We start from the raw sequence: 21615 nt of genomic DNA on the forward strand, positions 1-21615 counted from the left end.
CATTTATTAATGTTCTGATAAATTTTCACGTTCGTGGACAGTCTCGAAATGAGCCATTCCCATGTTATAAATGTAGTTTAACATCTCCAATGCCAAAATAAACGATTAAAATGTACAAGGGCGGTCGGAAGAGAAAACACTCCCATGTTCCGAACGTAACTATTGACAACTCACAAGAGCGACCCTGTCTGTACAGTGTAAAAGCAGGGGTGCTATGTCGCCACCTGGTTGGGCAGCGCTGTGCGGCGGGTTAAAGTAGGGGCGGTAGGAAGGGATTTATTAACCCCTTCAGTAATCATTTAAAAATTAAAAATGGAAAAAAAAACACCTTTTTTTTATCAATGAATTTTATTTACTCAAAATATATATATCCTCATATAAAAGCCATTTCGGGCCCAAAATGGGACTGAATATTGATGTTGTGGTGCATAGTGTGAAAAAATTTTCTTTAGTATGAATTCCGAATTCTGGCACATAATAGCCGCCCGAGTATACTCGGGCGTGGTCCTTAAGAGGTTAATGTGGGTCTTGAAATGGCCCGGATTATATGAAGGAGGAAAAACAGATGCAGGTAACTCGTTCTACATACAAGCCGTCTTACAAAAAAACGAGTCGAAGAAGCGGCCCGTTCTCGTGAAGCCAACATCAACTATGAACGGGTGTTCCACTTGTGCACGTCGAGTTTCATGCACGTGCACAGGTGCACTGGGAATCAATGCTGCTAGCTCCTTAGATCAGGCTCCAGTAAAATACCTGTAGAACGGACTCAGCATGCCCACATTGCGTCTGTGCATTAGAGATGGCAAATTATGTGTAATTACATGTTTTAGGAGAGTGGTCCAAAGTGTTGAGATCTCGTCCAGGCGTAACGGTTTCAATCCAGTGCTTGATAAGTCCTCCATCAATGCACATTACAAAATATGCTGATTACCTTATAATTAAGTAGGAGGAAATCAAATATTGTCAGGTTATTCGTAGTCCAGAAATGTTTGTCTTTCTTTAACCTTCTGTCGGGCGTGTCTGATTTAACAGGGATAGCGCGACCATTGTGACACGTTGCCTTGCCGTGCTCCCAGTAGCTGCCTCTTACGACATGCTTTGCAACCTTCCCACTTAGTTTGTCCTTGACTGTCACTATGGAAAGTTGTTCAAGTTTTGTTCAGAGATGCTCATTGCACCCGAACTCTTCACATTTTTTATGTTTTGCATTTTCGTATACTTCGCTAAAACCAAAATAATGTACGGGTTTTACAATAATTTTGTGAAAATACCGTGATTTATCACTTGGAATTTGATAGGTCATAAATTGTATTAAAATTTGTTTAGAAGCAAGAAAGAACAGAAAGTTTTTGCAGAACCTTTTGTATTTTTTACTCTTTTAAAACCCCTAATAATGATGTTCATCATTTGGCAGTTATATAAATTAACTTAATTAGGTGATAATTGTGTGCTTTTTGTTGGTAAAGTTGTCGAATTCCACCTCATGGCTCAACAACTATTTAAGTTGGGGGGAGGATATAAACATGCAATAAATGTTTTTAGGTTGTCAGTTGATGTATAGATGGTATTCAGTTACAGAGGAACCTACCTCCAGAGGAGATTTTCTTTTTCAGGAGAGTAAGAATACAACAGTATAATTTTTATAGAAACGTTTTTATTTGACTATATTTCAAAATATATTTCACAAAATAAATAACCAAAAAAAGGTGCACATAATAAATTAATGGTGATACCCTAACTGCTAAGACATCACCATAATTAACAGGAAATGGACTTAAGATTATCTGAGCAGCTTCACTTCAGGTTCAAGTAGTGCCATTTGTGCACTGAAACAAACAAAACAAAATAATAAACATTAATTCAAAACCAATCAATCAAGTATGCAAAACAATAATTTTTACTCAAATAATGTCAATGGGGAGTATTTATTCCATAATTTCATCGGTTTTAAACTTTTAAATATGCAGGTAGGTACTTCTTTAAAAATATTATAGGTGGGTACCAGTGGCTTGCAGCCCAAAAAGCACGGATTACACCTGAACTATTTTACAGAATCTATGAAATCGATCAGCGAGAAAAAGCTTTTTCTTCAAAAAGACTTCTATTTCGTTCCATAAATTGACCATAGATTACAGAATAGGTGACCAGGCAAGTATGGTACTGTATATTTCTGCATCTATAAAATTTAAATAAATAATAATAACATCATATGTACATTCTAGCATCACGTTCATCAATCAAATGCATTGTACATATGGCTTTGTATTGGTGATCGATGAACCGGTGGATGCAATCTGTTCCATAAATTGATAATAGTTTGACTAATCTATACTAAGTAATAAGATAAATAATTGTAGAAATGTATCATAAATTTGTACAGCGCCCTTAAGGTGATTATGCACAAAAACGGCGGCTATACAAATCATCAGAAATTATTATTATCAAGTCTGAATGCAGCGTAAGAAATCAACGAACCATAAATATAACTTATTAAGAGATTATATAAAAATAATAAAATGCGCCAATTTAACTAAGAAATAGGTAGGTACAGTAGAATCATTTTATCAGGATTCCTGCTTGTGTAGCGGTGTACTGTATCGTAGGATTACTGCAGGGTAAGAGGGGACTGAGGGCGGGTAACTCAAATGTGCGCTCATTGAAATGATTTGCCGGTAAGAAATTTGTACATTAGTTTATTCATGATTTGGCAATAACAATCGGAGGAGGATGATAATAAAATGGGCATCTTTAAATATTTAGCGCACAGTTCACCCCAAACTTGAAAATTACACACAGTCTACCTTTGATCATAGAGCAATGCACAGCACTGGTCAGTAAGTGAACAAATTATTCTAAGAATTTAATAATATGGAACAATTTTTCTTCATTACTAAGGCATCACCGTTTAAAATGAAATATAGAAAATTCAAATGTGAGGTTAGTTTGACTTCCGACTCCAACATATTGACAATGGACAGGAAAAATGGCACACCTGAATTGTTATTCACTTTTTTATTAAATTGTTAAAAGTGCACGTCGTTTGATTAAGAATGATTAGAATAAATAAATAAATATCTACAACAGTTTCTCATGGTTAACTTTGCAGGCAGCCAAAAGAAAAACCAACTAACAATAATTTTTTCAAATCCATTGAATTTTTCCATCCACAGAATCAACTGAAAAGTTATTGTATCAAGCTGCACCCATATTTAGGTTGCTTTATAATATGGCATTGTAGATAAAAATTTAAGTTAGTTTTAGCGATATTTTATAGTACCCCATCCCATATGTTTATCAAAGTTAACTGTAACTGACTTGAAGATCCTAGTGCTGGAATAGAACTCGGGTTGTTCTGGGGAGAGCGTCCACTCAGCCACGAGTGCGCCCTCAAAACAATCATAGTTTTAATTTCGGATTTTCGTTTGATAAAAATATCCATTTATTAACTGCAAAAAAAAGGTAGCTTAGTCCCTGATAGCAAAACATAATTTTTTGGTCATTTGTTCACTCTTGTTTGTCTTTAAAAGTAATTAAATTCAGTAGGTACTAAGGTATGCAATGGGCCAGTTACGTGGAAAGAATGCCAGATGACAGGTCACCAAAAATCATGGCCAAATAGGTGTTCAAGTGGAAGCAACCCACAGGCGGACCAAGGAAGAGGTTAACTGAATGCATGGAAGAATTTTGAAGACCTGTAGACTGGAAACAAAAGGCTTAAGGCGATGCACTACGTCGTGTAATATTTTAAATCGAGCCGCTATCAATAACACCCCTTACGTAGATGGCGATAAGGTTCAAATTCCCGCTTAACACCATCCGTCTGTTTTGATTTATGCAAGAAAAAAACATAGCCAAAAAGTGCCTTTTATCATTTTATAAATAACTTAATTTGCCACATTATATAATAAAATCATAACCGAAAATGGGTTCGTAAGTGGGAGATTTTGAACTTTAAAGCAGTTTTCATAGGCCTTATACATTATTTTTTTCTGGGCTTATAAAAAGACTTATCTAAAAAATATTCGATTATTTCAAAGGCCAAGATGTATTCTATTCGCAGTATTTAATTAAAGCATCTGAAACATTTCTAGGCGACCAAATTTTCAAACCAAAAACACATGATTTTGAATTACTACGAAGTGCATCGCCTTAACACCAAAGCCGGCCGAGAACACGGGGAACAGGTCAAATCCCAACCTAGGATGTACCACCTTGATGAAGATGTTTGTCAACATGTACATAAGGATGTACCACCATGATAATGATGTTTGTCAACATGTACATAAGGATGTACCACCATGATAATGATGTTTGTCAACATGCACATAAGGATGTACCACCATGATAATGATGTTTGTCAACATGCACATAAGGATGCCACCATGATGATGATGTTTGTCAACATGTACATATTAATAATGTTATGAAATTCAGATGATTGGCTATCTAACGAAAGGTTTTTTAGTAAGCGTGAAGGTCAAGTAAGTAATTCAAGGGTAACTTAGTGAGCATTGGCTTATAGTAATAATTACCTATTGGATCTACGGGGAGGGCGGGTGCTGGTGGGTCACTGGCGTTGAGGGCCTCCGTTGCTTTGACAGAGGAGATTTTGAACGGGCTGTTGTCTACGGTAATATTTGCACTGAAATGAAAATAAAATATTAATACATTGTTTTTATATATATTAGATTAGATTGGAATTTATAATTTATACCTACATCATGTACAAACTTTGTAATTGCAACTAATATAAAAAAAAAATAATAATCTGCAAGTTTAAGGGGTGGGCATTCTCATGCAAAGCTTTCGAAATTTCAAAATCAAAAAAACACATTTATTATTCAAAATAGTAGACACAGAATAACAAGAATAGATTCCAACATGGAATAAAAAAAAAATTAAATGACACAACATATCGTAGATTAAGAGTGACAATTGACTAACTAAAATTATTGCCAAATTGAGTTTTTAATAACCAAGTGTTGAATCAAACGATCATTTAGCCATTTTTTTCAATTTTAAAGGACATTTGGTTATTAAAACTAAAGACATTATCAAACTGTGGTGGGGTCAATTACAGACAACCTATTTATATTATAGTTAGGTATATATGCAGGGTTTTAGGGGGTAAAGTGCACTAACTTCGGGGGATGATTCTACATGATTTTAGAAGTAGAAAAGATACATAACTTTTTTCGAGATTCCAAAGTTTTAAGGTAGTTTTTAGGTAAAAAAAACCCTGAATTGTTTGTATGGGAAAAAAAGTTGGAATTTCGAAAAAAATAAATTATCTTTTTTACTTCCATCACCATGTAGAATCACCTTCCAAAGTTAGTGCACTTTAACCACGGACACCCTTTATATATGTAATCATACTGAAAATAAAATAATTTGCATTTAATTTTTGAGTTTATTGAAATAAATGAATTGAAGAATTGTTCAAATTCTCCGAAACAACCCGTCCTTATAATACATATTGATATTCGGTGTTTTATCTTTTGACAGTTAGAAAAATCCATTTAACCATTTTTTTGGCTCCCTTATCAGGCACAAGAGCTCCTCTTTTCTGATAAGGTATACATGACCAATTATGAACCTTAATATTATATTTTGCAAAATATGTATGTATTAATGTAACCCATATGATCTATATTAAAATAATAAAAATAAAAAATAATAATTTGTCGACCTTTATGTAACAAGTTATCAATAGTTTAAACTAGATTAGTAAATATAACAAAGACAGTGTCAAATACAGCACCTTTAGATAACATTGAAAAACTTTGATGATAAATTTTTCAATATCAACTTATTACATACAATGTCTATGTCAAAAGCAGACATCATTAAATTTATTATCACTAATGAGTGATGCAATCAACAAGTGGTGTCACGACTTTAAAGTTAAATAAAACACTGGTCCCAAGCACGCAACATATGCTGCGTGCGTGGGACATGGAATTCAGCTTTTTTTTAAAATGTTAATACCGCACAAGACTCCCAACTGCTCTTACCATCTAAAGCGAGTGAGACTATGGTATCCCCAATTGGAGTATGTTGTGAGGCTGAAGGTAGTGGGGAGGGGAAGGAGATGGGAAAGAGGAAGGTGGGAAAGTAACTTTCTATTCTTCTTTTCTAGTCAGCAAACATGGATATATCTATTTCAAGTAATGTTTCAATTCTAAATGGTGGTCTTACACCGGGGCACATCGGGATTAGAACGAGATTGCTAGTCGAGAGGCTAACCCTCGACCATGGAGGCCGTCATCGGCCGTCGTCGGAGGCCGCTTGATCATGATAGTCAATGAATGACTCATAATACTCAATGAATGTCTCATGTTACTCAATGAATGCCTCATGATACTCATTGAATGTCTCATGATACTCAATGAATGCCTCATGATACTCAATGAATTTCATGTTATAGGTCACTTTGTAATGTTTAATGTCTAACTCTATTGGTAGTTCATCTCCCATTTTAACAACAAAACGTTACCTTAAATGTCAAATTAGCTGTACGATGAGAATGTCACATACGTAAAATCTAGAAACACACTGGTCACACGCGTTGGAGGGTATGACGGCCATCCCCCCCACCTTTCACTCGACCCATGCCGATCTGGGCAGCGCAGACTGGTGTTACTAGGGAGCTTAGGATAGTGTTGCATGTGATTAGTGTGTTCCTAAAGCATTTTCATAGAAAATGTACGGATAAGTTATCCAGACGCGTTGCGTACATGGGACCAGTGTGTAATACCTACATTTAAACTTATGTCATGAAATGATACAGTTCATTCAGTAATTACTCATAATCACAGCAATTTGCATAAGTGTTACAAAAAAGGTTATTAGGATAGATCTATATTATTATTATGCAATGGGATATGCTTGGTTCCGTAAAGAAATGTGTATGTTTGCAAGGCAATATTTTATATAAGTATGCTTGATATCAATTATTTAGTATAAATAAATGTGAATATTTACCAATTAATGTTATCAACATCGATTTGCTTTGTTATCAACGATTTCCAGTAGTCATGGACCTGAGAACAAAATATTTGATTAGATATAAATAGCACTTAAACAAAAAATATGAATGATTGAAATTCTTCACTTCATTAGAACAAATGAATTTCAAGGTTATCGTAGATATGAAACACTTAAACAAAACAAATTATGCACGTATAATATAACTTAATAATAATAATAATAAGTGTTTTATTATCTTTTTTTTTGTAACAAATAGATATAATGATATCCTCACTGGGATCTCCCGTGCTGAGGATTTCATTTACATATTATGTATAATTTAATTATAAGAAAATTAATATTACATCAAAGTTACATATGAATTTAATTATGAACATATATCATGTAGTATAATTTTTTTTTTTTAATAATTTTAAAATACGTAAGATAGTGTTTTTTGGTATAGTTCAGTTGATTCTGTTTTAGTCTGTGTTTGATTTCAGTAAATTTTCTATTTCAGATCTCCCTATGTTAAGTATCCAGCTTTTTATTTGAGATTTAAATGTTAAAGTGTTGAGGTTTTTAAGTGAGAGTGGTATTTTATTGTAGAGTTTAATACTATGATATAAGAAGCTTTTTTGCCCAAAAGTTGTATTAGTAGTTATTTGTTGGATAAGTTTTTGACCATGAGATCTAGTGTTTCTATTGTACGTGTTTGTTGTTATTTCTTGGGTTTTGTACTTATGAATGTAAATGAGTATAGTTTTAGAATATAGTTGTTTAATTGACATGATGTTAAGATTGGTGAAGATTTCGTCAGTGCTAGTTCTTACAGGAACTTTCAGTATAATTTTCATCATGGCTTTTTGAGTTTTAATTAGTGGATTTAGTATATTTTTATTTGCACTGCCCCATCCGATAATACCGTATTCTAACAGTGATTGGCAGAGAGCGATGTAGATTTTGATTAAGTCTTTTTTAATGAGCACATTCCTGATAGTTTTGAAAAAATAACTTGGTTTTTTAATTTTATTATCTAAATAGCTAATGTGATTGGTCCATTTTAAGTTTCCATCTATTTTTAGACCTAGATACGTTATATGGTCAACGTTTTCTAATGAGGGACAATTACAATGCTCATTTAAGTGATGCGGGCTATGAATTTTCAAGTTAAGGTTTTCTTCAGAGTTTTTTGTATTTTTTATTTTGAAAGTGATGAATTTGGTTTTATTAGCATTTAGTGTAAGTGAATGGTGGTCTAGCCATTTTTTAATCCTGTTTAGTGTGTCTTCTGATTTCTTAAATGTTTCTGTCCAATTATTCCCATTTATAAGGAGAACAGTATCATCCGCAAAACTGATTCTACAGTGATTTCAATTAAAAAACATTTCCGAATATTTTTAGCTATAAATGACCGAAAAGGTGTTTTTTTTTTAATAACTAGTAATTATTATTGCCTGGCTCCACCTGAGTTTCAATTTTATTTTCTTAGTGAAAAATTAAAATATGGAACAAAAATGGTTTGTTTTATTTTTGGACATGATATTATGTATTTCTAATGGCTCAAAAGCGGAATATACATTGAAATTCGAAAATAGATAATACATACGTAGTTGTGTTAACTTTCACCCAGAAGGCTGTTCAATTTCAAGACACCAGAGCACAGCGTTTCTGAATTTTGTGAATTGAAGTTGTACACACAAATATTATGCTACAAATTGAATATTTCGATAATCAATTGATTTTCTTCTTCAGGCGCCTTCTCACCTGTTAGAGATTGGTAATCATCAGGGCAACTTCAACCAGTAGGTTGGAACAACGCAATGCAAATGAACTTGTATCAGTTACAGAGATATTTACGCCATATGAAACTGCTAATTAGGTCTTTTAATTGTTTATCTATTGAAAAATCTGGTAAGATTGTTTTTCTGTAGCAAAATTATAAATGTAACGCATAATACTAACTTCGTTAATGACAGTCCTGGCGAAAGCGGCATTCTTAGCTTCGCCGTTGAAAGCAAACTGGTTCTCGGGCTTGCCATCGGGGATCTTGTAGATCTTGAACCATTCCACGCTGGCCTTGAGGAGGCCGGGGAAGAACTTCTCCACGTCGGCCACATCTGACATCTGGCTGGCCAGGGGGTCCCTCACGTCAATGGCGATCAGTTTCCAATCTGTCTCACCTGGAAATTACAATGAAAAATTAAGTTCAAGACAAAAAAATGAGCATGACTGAGTGAATCAAAGACTTGAGACGAGCCATGTAAAGAGACTCGGTTCCATGATAACTCAACACACCTTTGAAAAGTGATATAAATTAATTAAAAGCAATGAAAATACCAACATCTAATAATAGATAATAAACTATAAACCTAACCTACGTACACCAGTTTTTTTTTCATTACTTTTCACAACTTTATATCACTTTTTAAATGTGTGTTGAATTGTCATTGTGTTGATTGTTCGGTTACGGTGTGAACTGTGCACTAAAAATCTGTATATCATCTCAGGTAGTCTTAGCTAATAAACTGAATACCTCTGTAAGCCTAGTCATAAAATAGCACATTACACTAACCACATTAGATTGTTTGTTTAAATAATAATAGTATATTTTACCTTCATCAATGAGCGCCAGTGTGCCCAGGACTTTGACTTGGACTACTTCTCCTCTATCGGCAACTCGGTATCTGAAAACAAAACCAATAAAAATAAAACATTTTTCTCAAAAAGCAAATTTGCAGGTTTATTTATTCCACTGACATGGACATAATATTCGTGATGCATAACTTTGGCACAAATCAAAGAAAGGATAGACATGAACTAAAGCCAAAGCTTCATCCCATTTTTTATGGCTAGTGTTAAGAACTTGTTAAAAACGTAAAATGGTCATCAGAATTGAGCAAATCAAATAAATCTTTATTTTAGAGTGAGTATTTTGATTTACAGTGAAACTCAAGATGTTTTCATGTTTGAAGTTTTTGAATTTGAAAATGGACCAATTTATCCAACATAAGGTGTTCCCTCTAATCCTCATTTGTTCGGTCTTGGGAACAAACGGCTATCATCCGTTGAGTCAATTTGTTCATTTTTGGGAACAGTTCGTATGGTCTAACAGAAATCGTTGGGTCTCCCTTACTGTCATGGTGAGAAATATGATTTAAAAGGTTAGAAAGAGAAAACACCACGCTTTATATTCACATCTAGAAGTTAACCACAAAGGAATTGAAATGTATGAATTTAATGTTTGTGTTTTTTTTTTGTTATCAGTAATTTTGGTTCGGTGTTTAGACGAATATAAGTAAGGTGAGCCATTTTTAAAACTTTTTATGTATGAATTCAAATTTTTTTTTCAAATTTCAATTTTAAAGCGTATTCCATCACCTTTCAAAAACAGTTTTTAATTTTCGATGTATGTGCGATTTGGAGGAGGGTATGGGAACCATTCATTGGATGACCAACACCTTTGCCATAGGTAACCCCGGTGGTTCGCTACGTCTTTTTGGTGCCTGGATTCATGGGGTAAGGTTTGTCCAGGTCTTTGGGGTGAATGCGTCTGCCCACCAACTGCACCGCAGTGGACATACACCCATCACTCCCTCCGTCGCGCCACACACTAACCCCAGTTTCCTTCTCACCCCTCATACCTTTTTCATTCCCAGAACTTTCTTTCTTTAAAAATACCTTCCAGACAGCATTTCCAAAGATGAAGTTAATGCATTATGTGAATGAAGCAAGGAATGCATGCAGAGACATGAATGCGTGTCATGCAAGGAATGAATGCGTGTCCTTTGGCAGTTCATCCTCCCTCCCTAATTAGTTAATTAGTTGTTCTTTCTCTTTACTTTTCATCGATGTTCTGTTATGTCATGGAACCGTATTTTCCGTACCCAATTTCCAGGACATCGATGGGATCGTTGTCCCCCTTGCAATTGGTGTTGGGGTCGATGTGTTGAGGGTTCTCCCAGGTCTGCGGTAGCGCCCCATAGTTCCAGATGTACCCGTGGTGGGGGAAACAATTGGCCACGTAGCGCAGCTTGCCCTTCTTTACATCCTGCTTGATGGGGTTTAAGGTTTCGCCTAGGCTGATCTGCAAACAATTACGATACATAGATTAAATTGAAGGAAGAAATCATGTAGACTAAATCTAGACTCAAACACAAGTTGAAACCGTTAAAAATATTAGTAAAATACAGGGTAATAGAGAACCTCAGATTTGCGATAACAAAAGTAGTGCCATGAAATGTTTTTTTTTTTTTACATAGAAACTAGTCCCTGGTGTCGCCCGGGCTTTACGCAGAATTTTGGGAAATCAGATATAGACAGTAATTTTCCTATTATTGAACATCAAGTGTGCAAAATTTCATCAAGTATCAGAATTATGCTTTAAGGGGAAGGAAAGAGAATGTGGAGTGGTTTTTCGAATCTCATGTAAACAGTCAACTTTCTCCTGTTTTGATGGTCAAGTGTCAAAATTTCATCAATCTCGGAATAAAACTATAGATTTGTATAAAAAAACCACACCGCCAGAAACTCTTCTTAATACATAGGTACTGTGTTTGGAAACTCATAGTACAAGCGGGAAGCTGGTGATGCCACATGACATTTGGATTCGATATTGTAAATTGTAACTTTTTTTTGATTTGAGCTTTCGTTTACCAATAAATCAAGTTCAAAGTTGGAATTTTTATGTCAAATTTGAAAAAAAATCAGTCGCCAGGAGGTCTACATAATCAGCTAATGTCTTTTAAAATACCTAAAAGCATAGACCCTTTAGTAGAAAAAAATGTTAAAAAAAAACTTACAAAAAGTTTTTCAGTTTCTCTATTCACCAGTTTTCCACTGTACTACGGAGTTTACGGATACCGTATATAGATATTGATATAGTGCACATTATAATGCGCCAATCCTTCAACAATCATTGTTTAATTTATTTGCTACGACATACATGTAAGAATTTTTTTTGTTGATATATAAATGTTTATTTTTTCAAAGCACGGCACTGGCAAATATTCATAATGGAAGAAAATGTAGAGAATTATTTATAATCAATACCTATGAAAGCATGTAATAGAACCAGAGATCACTTTCATCAATCTGCTTTTGTATCTCACTACTTACGCCTATGTATAATATTACGTAAACCATTTGTATTGCAGTATACCAGCGGACCGGTCTGCAAGAATGATTTCATTTTTCCATGCATGCGTTAAAATATGTCATTAAAAAATGATTAAATTATTATAATATGAATACTACTTTTTTTAAATTCATACAATTGACGAGAAGATATTTCCTAATAAATTCACACGCTATACAATTGACGAGAAGATATTTCCTAATAAATTCACACGCTATACAATTGACGAGAAGATATTTCCTAATAAATTCACACGCTATACAATTGACGAGAAGATATTTCCTAATAAATTCACACGCTATACAATTGACGAGAAGATATTTCCTAATAAATTCACACGCTATACAATTGACGAGAAGATATTTCCTAATAAATTCACACGCTATACAATTGACGAGAAGATATTTCCTAATAAATTCAAACACTATACAATTGACGAGAAGATATTTACTAATAAATTCACACACTATATAATTGATGAGAAGATATTTCCTAATAAATTAAATAGTACATGTACATATTGATAAAAAATTATATCCTTTTATTACATAATTTAAATAAAAACATATGATTTAACTGAATATTTTATTTTTAGTTTTGGAGATAATTACTATGAGATAATTCAATTTCAAATTTAAGTACAATATTTTTAGAAACGAATTTACTGATTATATTCAATGAAATCATGAGGTACGCTTAATAAGATGTAACAGAAATGGGTTTATATAATAAAAGATAAATAAAGAATGTGATTTCGACAGTAATACTATTACAAGTTTAGTATTCAAATGATCTTATCCACTTGAGCGATGGGGTATTTACAAAGTAAATGCCTTGCGCGATGGAAATTTCTTGACATTCGTTTTAAATGTTTTGGATGTATTACATTACAATCAACTAAAATTCCAAACTAAATAAGTTGATTCCATTGATTGAACTACAGTTGACACTGTAGAAGTGTCTATTTGTCTGTTTCATTAGTATATATTTGTTTTGAGTAATTTACTATATTTCATCCATACTCATAGGGATAATATATAACATATAAACTGTTTACAGTGGTATAAAGCCAATTAATCCACCTACATTTCTTGGTTTTTTCCATATGTGTTGGTTTTATAATTGAGCTGTTTGCGAAAATTAAAAAAATTAATTGCAATAAATTTTCAAAAAATAATCTAAGTACTGAAAATTTTGCAGCTATCACTTAAGACCTAAAGCGATGAGACCTAAATATGGGTACCCATTGTTCGACTGATTATAATGGCATTTGATAACTTGTTATGATGCATTCAGCACGTAAAAAAATATAATATGTAGGTACATAATTGTTATTGAATTTGGACTAGACTTTGATAAGCAAAAATAAAGGCGATTTAATCAATAATTTAACAGATCCAAAATTAATTTTATAATGGGGATTAAATCATTTGATTGTAATAATCAATAAGAGATAACCCATTGTTATTTTCTGATAAATGAAATCAATACATAACAACATTAAAAATATAAAAGTATTTTTGACAATAATTTTGGTAATATTGCAGTGCAAACTGCAGCTGTTTTAAGATATACAATATAATGCGGAAACATCACAGGTTTTATGTTTGTCTTTGTAAATTTTTTTAATACACAAAATATTCGCAAAAATGACAAGAAATTCCTGATAAACAGCTCCTGAGTAGTTTGTCAGCGGGTTATAAATCTTACTACAGTAAGTTTGCAGTTTAGGTAGATAAAAAAAAATATATATATACACCAATCAAGAACGACTAGTAATAATACAAATATACAGAAATTCAACCTAGTATGATGACACAAAGAAAATTAATGATGACATTAATATTTTTTTAACTGTATAAGTGATATTTAATAAGCAAAAAAATAAGTGCTGAACTCTTACTAACTAATTAAATCCTTTTTACATTAAAATATTTTCTTTTACACAAACACATACAGTTCTACACGATTAAATGTGCAGGTGGTCAGAAGAGCAACTAATGAAGGAAAAAACAATTTTTTAAATCCATAGTTTATGCTTCCACAAAATCTACAGTAGGGATGCCCCTGATTGTATAAATAAGTATGTTGATCAATACATTAATGTTGTATAACTCTACAGACAGATTATTCGCATATCTTTGTCATTAAAGTATTCATAAAAATTAAGTTAAAAATTTACCGGTTTCATACCAGTGGCACGATGAAAATCTCACAGGCCCCGGGCGATCTCACTCCCATTCAACAATGTGAATGGATGTAATGGGGTAATTTTCCAAACTATGAATACCGTCAAAAATTTGTGGAAGGTTTAAAGTTTATTTTTCTGATTGTGATTGTCGTACTAACAAAATGCTATTTTTGATATTTTTATTCATAATTATTGATTTCAAATTATACACGGGCACATTCCGAAGCAGTTCCAACGGCTACAACGTCATTATGACATAGAAAATGTCTGATAATATGGCTGTCATCAACGTAGCTCGGCGTGATGTAAGCACCGCCTAATTCAAGAATAAAAATGAACTTGTGGTTTTGGAGGCCAAACGAAAATGGCACACTTTAAAACATTATAGAAAATTTATTCGTCAACTTAAAAATAAAATAAAAATAACGAGATTTACGAGAAAAAAAAATAAACAGTGAAAATACCCTTTTGGCATGTTAAATTATTTATTTCATGTTAGAGTCAGTATAATCTTTGTACAGGTGAGAACTGGGTCACAGGTAAAAATCTTAGATATTGTTTGCCTAGTAAATAAAGAATACTCAGTCAACGTATGTAGTCGATGGGCTACCTAGTTAGTTTATCTCCATTCACACAAGATAGTCTGATTCATTTGCCTAAACTAATAATACATTCAAATTAATAATGAATTCGCCCACAAATAAACTCTGTGATACAGAATATTTTTTTATACCTATCTTTAACATAAAAATTATATTATGTAAGAAAAACGTTTTTTTTTAAATATACAGCATGATTTCATTGACATGAAATTGCTGTTAGGTTCTTATATGCAGGCCTCCAAACAACTGCCAAGGCTGCCCAAACAGTCACTACACCACTGGATATAAAGTAAATCATGAAGTTCTTTTTTTATGTGAATACCGCACAACTGAGTCCCAACTGCACACAAGCATCTGGAGCCAGTGAGACTATGGCATCCCCAATTGGGGCATGTTGTGAGGCTGAAGTTAGCGGGGAGGGGAAGGAGATGGGGAAGAAGAAGGTGTGGGAGTACCTTGCTATTCCGATCTGGTCACCAAACACGGCTAAAGCCTTTTCAAGCAACATTTCAATTCTGAAAGGTGGTCTTACACCAGGGTGATACTGAAAGTATTTTCCGCTCTGTAATGTGCCCAATTTCCTCAAAAATTAAAAAGTTAAAGCTTAATCTAACACTCCATCAAATTCAAGGGAGTCATATTCACATTTATCTAAATGCCAAGAAAACAGGAAACCGCGTACATAAAATAATCTTTTTATTGATTATTTTTTTCTGACCTACCTTTGTACTTGAATATTAAAATGTATGCTGATAACAGTAAGAATACTTCAATACTGATAAAACAAAGAATTATATTATATATTATAATGACAGACATATAGTGTAAAATAAACATTCAGGAAGACTGACAAGATTTAATATTAAAGGGCCTTGAGTCAGCAAAATCCGTTCACTGGAGTGTGAATTAAAATTATATATTTTTTTAATAAACAACATTGACAATTCAATTAATGTATAGCTTCTAAATACCTGAATAAATAATAGTGAAAGGCCAAATTACGGAAAATAAACTTATCCTTAATTGAATTTACCTTTTGTAATTGACTCAATAAAGTAATTAATGTATGTTGACCAAATAACTTAATTACCCTTTGTCTTAATATTGGTTATGATGAAAGAAAATGATACACATTTACAGATAAATAAGGAAAACTTGAAAGGGTTATATTATTGATTATTAATTGGAATGTTAGACACTAGCATGAGGAAAATTTTATGTTTTAGAAAGGTATGCAAGGATTGCATTATGCAAAGTCCATTATCTTAATTAAAACATTCCTTAGGTGAATGAGAAATAGAACTAGTATTTGGAAACAATAAAAGCCGCTCGAGTAGGTACCTATTCTCCCACAGTTAAACCACAAACAAATAATATGTATAACACAAACCTGTTTTGAAGCAAAATCAGTAGTGACTTGAAGAAAGCATAGGTCATAGTTTCATAGACAGAATGTGTCTTACAAAATGTCATCATTTAAATTTCTTTACATATTTTTTACAGTGATAAAAACTTATAATGTACATGATTTTATAGATGCAAACTAAAATGTTATAATCACAATTTTGTTGAAATGAATTATTACAAAAAATGCTAATACTTTTTGGAGGTAAAAAGTTTTGAGTGATTTTATTTAGAAGCCAAAATTTTACTATTGATATAAATAACTCAATATTGTGACAAGATATTATTTGCAATTTGAATTGGATTAATACGGAGACTTTCACTATTTTCATTGAACCAGAAGGCCAAGGAACAATTAATTTCAGGAAGTGCTGTGTGACATTGAATTACAATCAGGGTTAAATAATACATATTATAAATGAAAGGACTAACCTCCATTTTGGAATTGGTCCAGCGAGGGACTTCGACCACCATATTGACAATGTTATTAGCAGCATCAGAAAACAGGGGAATGTCGTGGAGGGGCGAGATTGGGCCATTTCCGTCCTCTGAAATTTTCAAAAATCGATGAATAGAAAAAGATATATGTAACTTTCTTTACTTTAAAGATTCGCAATCATAAGAAAGAAATAAAATCGTGAGACATTTTCAGTTTGTTTAGTTTTATAACTGTTGTAAATTATAATATTATGCATAAAATGGAGATACGGGAAGGAAAATTGCTGCAATCATTTTAATCTAGGTAATAATAAATAAGATAATTGTATAAAAGATATTATTGTTCCCTTGATTAATTTTCAATATTATTATTATTGCAAATTGCACAGATATTGTGTACATGCATGTAATTCTGGCTGGAATTATTAATGTTTAATTTTTATAGTATTGATAAAGGTTTTCTGTGATATGCATGATAATAAATCAAAAGGCATGACACAAGTAGGGAAAATATTTAATTAGCGTATTTCTGCCGATCAAAAATAGACCGCGAAAGGTAGGTTGACAGCTGTCATCGCGTATTTTGCCAATTAAATCGTGAATTTAAATAATTAAAACGTCATCACATTGAAAACGTGTATAATAAATGTTAACATCATATGGCACGAAGCAAATTCACATCGCAGCGTGAATTTCTTAGCGGTTAAAGGTTATGTGTCAAAGATTGCATTGTGCTTACTGAAAAAAATCCTGTAATTTGTTGACTCTGGGGTTCCTCGTTCCACAGTGGAATACATTGTACTTATTTGACGTTTAATTGACAGATCGAGTTGATTTATTCGCTCTAAAGGAGCTGCACAAACACCCTCGCCGATGAACTTTCTCGCTAATGAAAGAGGTGAGCGGCGGACAAATCGGGTTAGAAACATTTCTATACAAATTCGAATGTCGCGTAAATTCACGCGCGTGCGCAGAAGCAGTGTTGCCAGTAACGAAATGAAAAATTAGCGCAGTAAAAAACGGTCAATAATTATTATTGTTTGCGGTGCGGAATCCGGTATTGTAAAAAAAATAATTGAAGTGGCACTGACCTAGGTCAACAAAGACCCAGATATTGTTTATGGATTGTGATGATTGATGTACGGCACTTGTTATGTGAGATGTGATAATACTAAACCTTTAAAATAAGACTGTTTATGTATATTAGTTGCACTATAAGAGGCTACTTCAAACGTTATGCAACAACTGTTAGGAAATGGTCAAATCTTAAAAATACGTAAAAAAACAGTAAAGTATTTACAATTTTATGCAGGTTTCTTATACGTAATTGTCGATAAAAATAATCTACATGTGCAGCCTTTACGATTAAAATAAATGTTGGTCATGCATACTTAATATAACTTGCGTAGGAAGGGATGCATTTTCATATTATTTATGAATACTTTTAGTTCAGTAAATTTAGACATCTTACCTTGTATTAAAAGAGGTAGTTATGATTTTTGGTATGCTCCATATCTAACTCTATAGCTACCCGCATAGGGCGCAATTGGAGCAGTTCGCTCCGTGCGCCGAATTGACAAGCCAAGGATAATATCTCGGACTTGACGCATCATCCTTCTCCAAAAAGAACATTTTTCATAAAAATGGCGCAACAAAAAAATATAAATCATCCAAATATTATTGGTAACAGTGATCACCTACCCAGGCGTCTATTAGTTTTGACAGGGGCGCCAAAATTTTAATCGCGCCAGACGACGCGCGACATTAGAGTAGCATTTTGTTTGTGCAATAACATTTTTCAAAGCCTACATGCCATTAATTTGCACACAGAGAAAAATGATTACGGCTAATGTATTAAGAACCTCTTCAAATTATTGGTAATCCGGTTATGAACGGGTTTGCAGGCCTTTGACGAATGAATTAACGGATTTCCTGATAATTTTTTAGTAAATTTCAAATATAGTATCACGATGTCGGAACACGCGTTCGATCACTGTCTGTTAACATGACTGAAATAGTAGGTATAGACTTCTGGTATGATTTCTTCCCGATATTTTCCCGGAATAGCTACAAAGTCAGAGAATGAATTTTTTGATCTTGCCTATCGGCTACTGCGGCGCACGACAGGTTAAAGCGGCCACCATTTGAAACCGGAACCGGAACGTAACAATTTTACGGACAGATGAAATGCCAAATGGTCGAGTTAAAACAGGATTTCGCTTCGGCTCAGTCAAATATGATTTAATTTTCACATAATTAAAACGCTTAAGTACTTTCTTTAGAATTATTAATGAATTTGACCTATAACTCATATTGCATTCACAAATTATCCGTATCATTATATATTTATTTATTATGTACTACATTATATATTGGTGCATCATTGAATGCATTAAAAAAATCAACCCATAAAAAGTTTTTATAAATCTATTTGCTATTTTCGACCTAGTTGCGCCATCTCTTTGGCCAGCTAGTAAAATTATTATTTTTTTGGGTTGACTGAGGATTAAACCATCCTCCCCAGGGACTGGAGTTAACTGCGCTAACAACTGCGCCAAATCCCGATTGGGTAGGACCGAAATGTATTTCGAATATTAACTGCTATAGTGTCACCCAATTTCAGAGAAATGCGTATATTTATTTCCCCGTGTATGGGTGATTGCCACCAGTTATCGATGACGAGTCTTTCTGCCGAGTTTCAGCTCGATCGGATATCGGGAAGTGGGTTAGTTAACAATTTCAAGATTTGCATTCATCATGTGAATTTCTTTCACAGTGGTTCTACATATATTTTTTTAAAGATGAAAACGTTAATCGAGTATCTTTGTCTTTAGCCATGTCATTTACCTTCGTGTGGTGGAGGAGAGTTGGTAGAAGTCTTATTGTGGTACCTACTGAGATTACTTAGAATCGATTACAGCAAGCTAGATAGACGTTTTTTTCCATAAGATTCACTAGCCCAAAAAATACGGTAATTTGTCTATCGCCTATTTTTAGAACATACTTATACACTAAAATATCTTAACTTTTGAATTAATAGAGCTTTAAGCCACACATTAGGCTATATTATGCGCACATAATTTGGGTGTGGCATGTACGTATTATATTTTGTGGTGACACACTACGCTATAATCTAACTCAGGAAAGAGGGTCAGATCTATTGGGGAACTGCCGCCGAATATCATTTATTTGTATGATGACAGCCGCGTAATTACGGCGCTCCATAAATTGTTCCGACCCCTTCTCCTGCCGGTAGGTGAGGGGGTTGCATAATTTTCAAAAATAGCCCGGCTAGCAGATCACAGCGCTTATGTCGCCACGCCTACTTTTATAACACTTAATATTTTTAGGTGTGAAAGGTCTGTATGGGATTGTATAGCCAACAATATGGAGTAATATAAAACGCTTTAAACTTACAGCGTAATCTGTCACCCCCTTTATTTATAAACAAGTGACTGAAACCATTCGAATAACATGTTCAACGCGTATCATAGACAGATTGTTGCTTTTAAACGATACATTAAGGATCAATTCATAAAAATCACAGCGGTTTTTTATTTATTTTATTTTTTTATTTTTATTTGGTACAATATTTTTTACATTTTAAGTTTTCCAGAAATGAAGGCTTCACTGGGTGGCTTGCCTGTGCTGAGGCCTTCATTTTATAATATGAAAATATAATATACATAATACATTTAAAGAGAAAATAATAAATTTAAAATTAAAAATACATAATACATAATAATATATTTAAAATAAAAAAATAATAAATTGAAAATAATCTTGTGTGTTTGTGAGTGATGTGTGTTTATATTGGTTTTGTGTGTTACGTGTAGGTTTTGTTTTTATTTTATGCTATGACATTTTGGTAATATTATCTTTTTTGTTCTTTAATCCATTTTGTAATTTTGTGTGTGAATTTATTTTTATTTTCCTCAATTTTAATTTCAAATTTTACACTGTTGAAAGCTTTTATAGCATGATATTTGTGTTGGTATTGTTATATGCTTGGCTTAGGCTTGGGCTTGCCCAAAATTCATGCCAATGTTAGAGAAATAGCGTAAAACTAAAAAAAAATTGGCCTCCTACTAATTTAAAACAAATATGTACCTAGTTACGCGTAATCATAAACACAATTTTAATAACATTTATATTATGTATTGTACAATTATAATAACATACTAGAATGGTAGATACTTTTAGCATCACCCTGGTGAAAATAACTGAAAATAAGAAACTCTGATATAAAAGTCACAAAAACCCGATTGTCGAATGAATCAGTGAGTTTTTTTAACATAAACTGAGTTGCCCAATAACCAATAAAAAAAACTACCGGCGAGACCTGAAGAAAATGTCTACTCCAAAAATTTGTTTCTTTGATCCAATTAAACATCAAACTGATTATTGAAGAATGACTATTAACTACTATGTGGGACCAAATAAATATCCTCGATCAGCAGAAAGGAGAACAAAAGCGTTTATTAGGAACATCTAAAAGTATGTTGGTACCTCCAAGAGATCTCTTAAAATCAAAAATAATCGACAAGACTCTTGACTTTCCGGAGAAAAAAAAAAGATGAAAGTAAAGCCTGATAAGAAAATCTAAGATGAAAGCATAATGTAATTTAGGAGGCATACTTACATTGTTCTTGATTCCTTTGATTCCATGGTTGAAGCGGAGATTCCGCAGATTTTAGTGAGGGTTTCTTTTTGTTTAATGCCGGATATTCCGGATACTATCTTTTTAAAAACCACAGAGAAAACATTTCAGAAAAAGAGCATTCAAATTAGTGTCAAAATATCGGTAAGATCCCAACGAATTTTGTATAGTAAAATAGGTAAGTTCAATAATATAACAGGCTCTTTCAAGACAA

At 33.1% G+C, this 21615-nt stretch overlaps 1 protein-coding gene across 1 annotated transcript; it reads right to left on the reverse strand.

The window, feature by feature from the left end:
- Positions 1-1634: 1634 nt before the first annotated feature.
- On the reverse strand, positions 1635-17694 carry Nurf-38 (Inorganic pyrophosphatase Nurf-38). Its single transcript, XM_089632789.1, has 8 exons — positions 17481-17694; positions 16736-16851; positions 10857-11056; positions 9586-9656; positions 8935-9152; positions 6985-7043; positions 4533-4642; positions 1635-1826 (listed from the first exon to the last, which is right to left on the reverse strand). The coding sequence occupies exons 1-8, from the start codon at positions 17668-17670 to the stop codon at positions 1795-1797; spliced, it is 996 nt and encodes a 331-aa protein (XP_089488915.1). The 5' UTR covers positions 17671-17694; the 3' UTR covers positions 1635-1794.
- Positions 17695-21615: the final 3921 nt, after the last annotated feature.

This window comes from Hesperophylax consimilis, chromosome 6 (assembly GCF_061612785.1).
Source record: "Hesperophylax consimilis isolate HC1 chromosome 6, BYU_Hcon_1.0, whole genome shotgun sequence".
Lineage (NCBI taxonomy): Eukaryota > Metazoa > Arthropoda > Insecta > Trichoptera > Limnephilidae > Hesperophylax > Hesperophylax consimilis.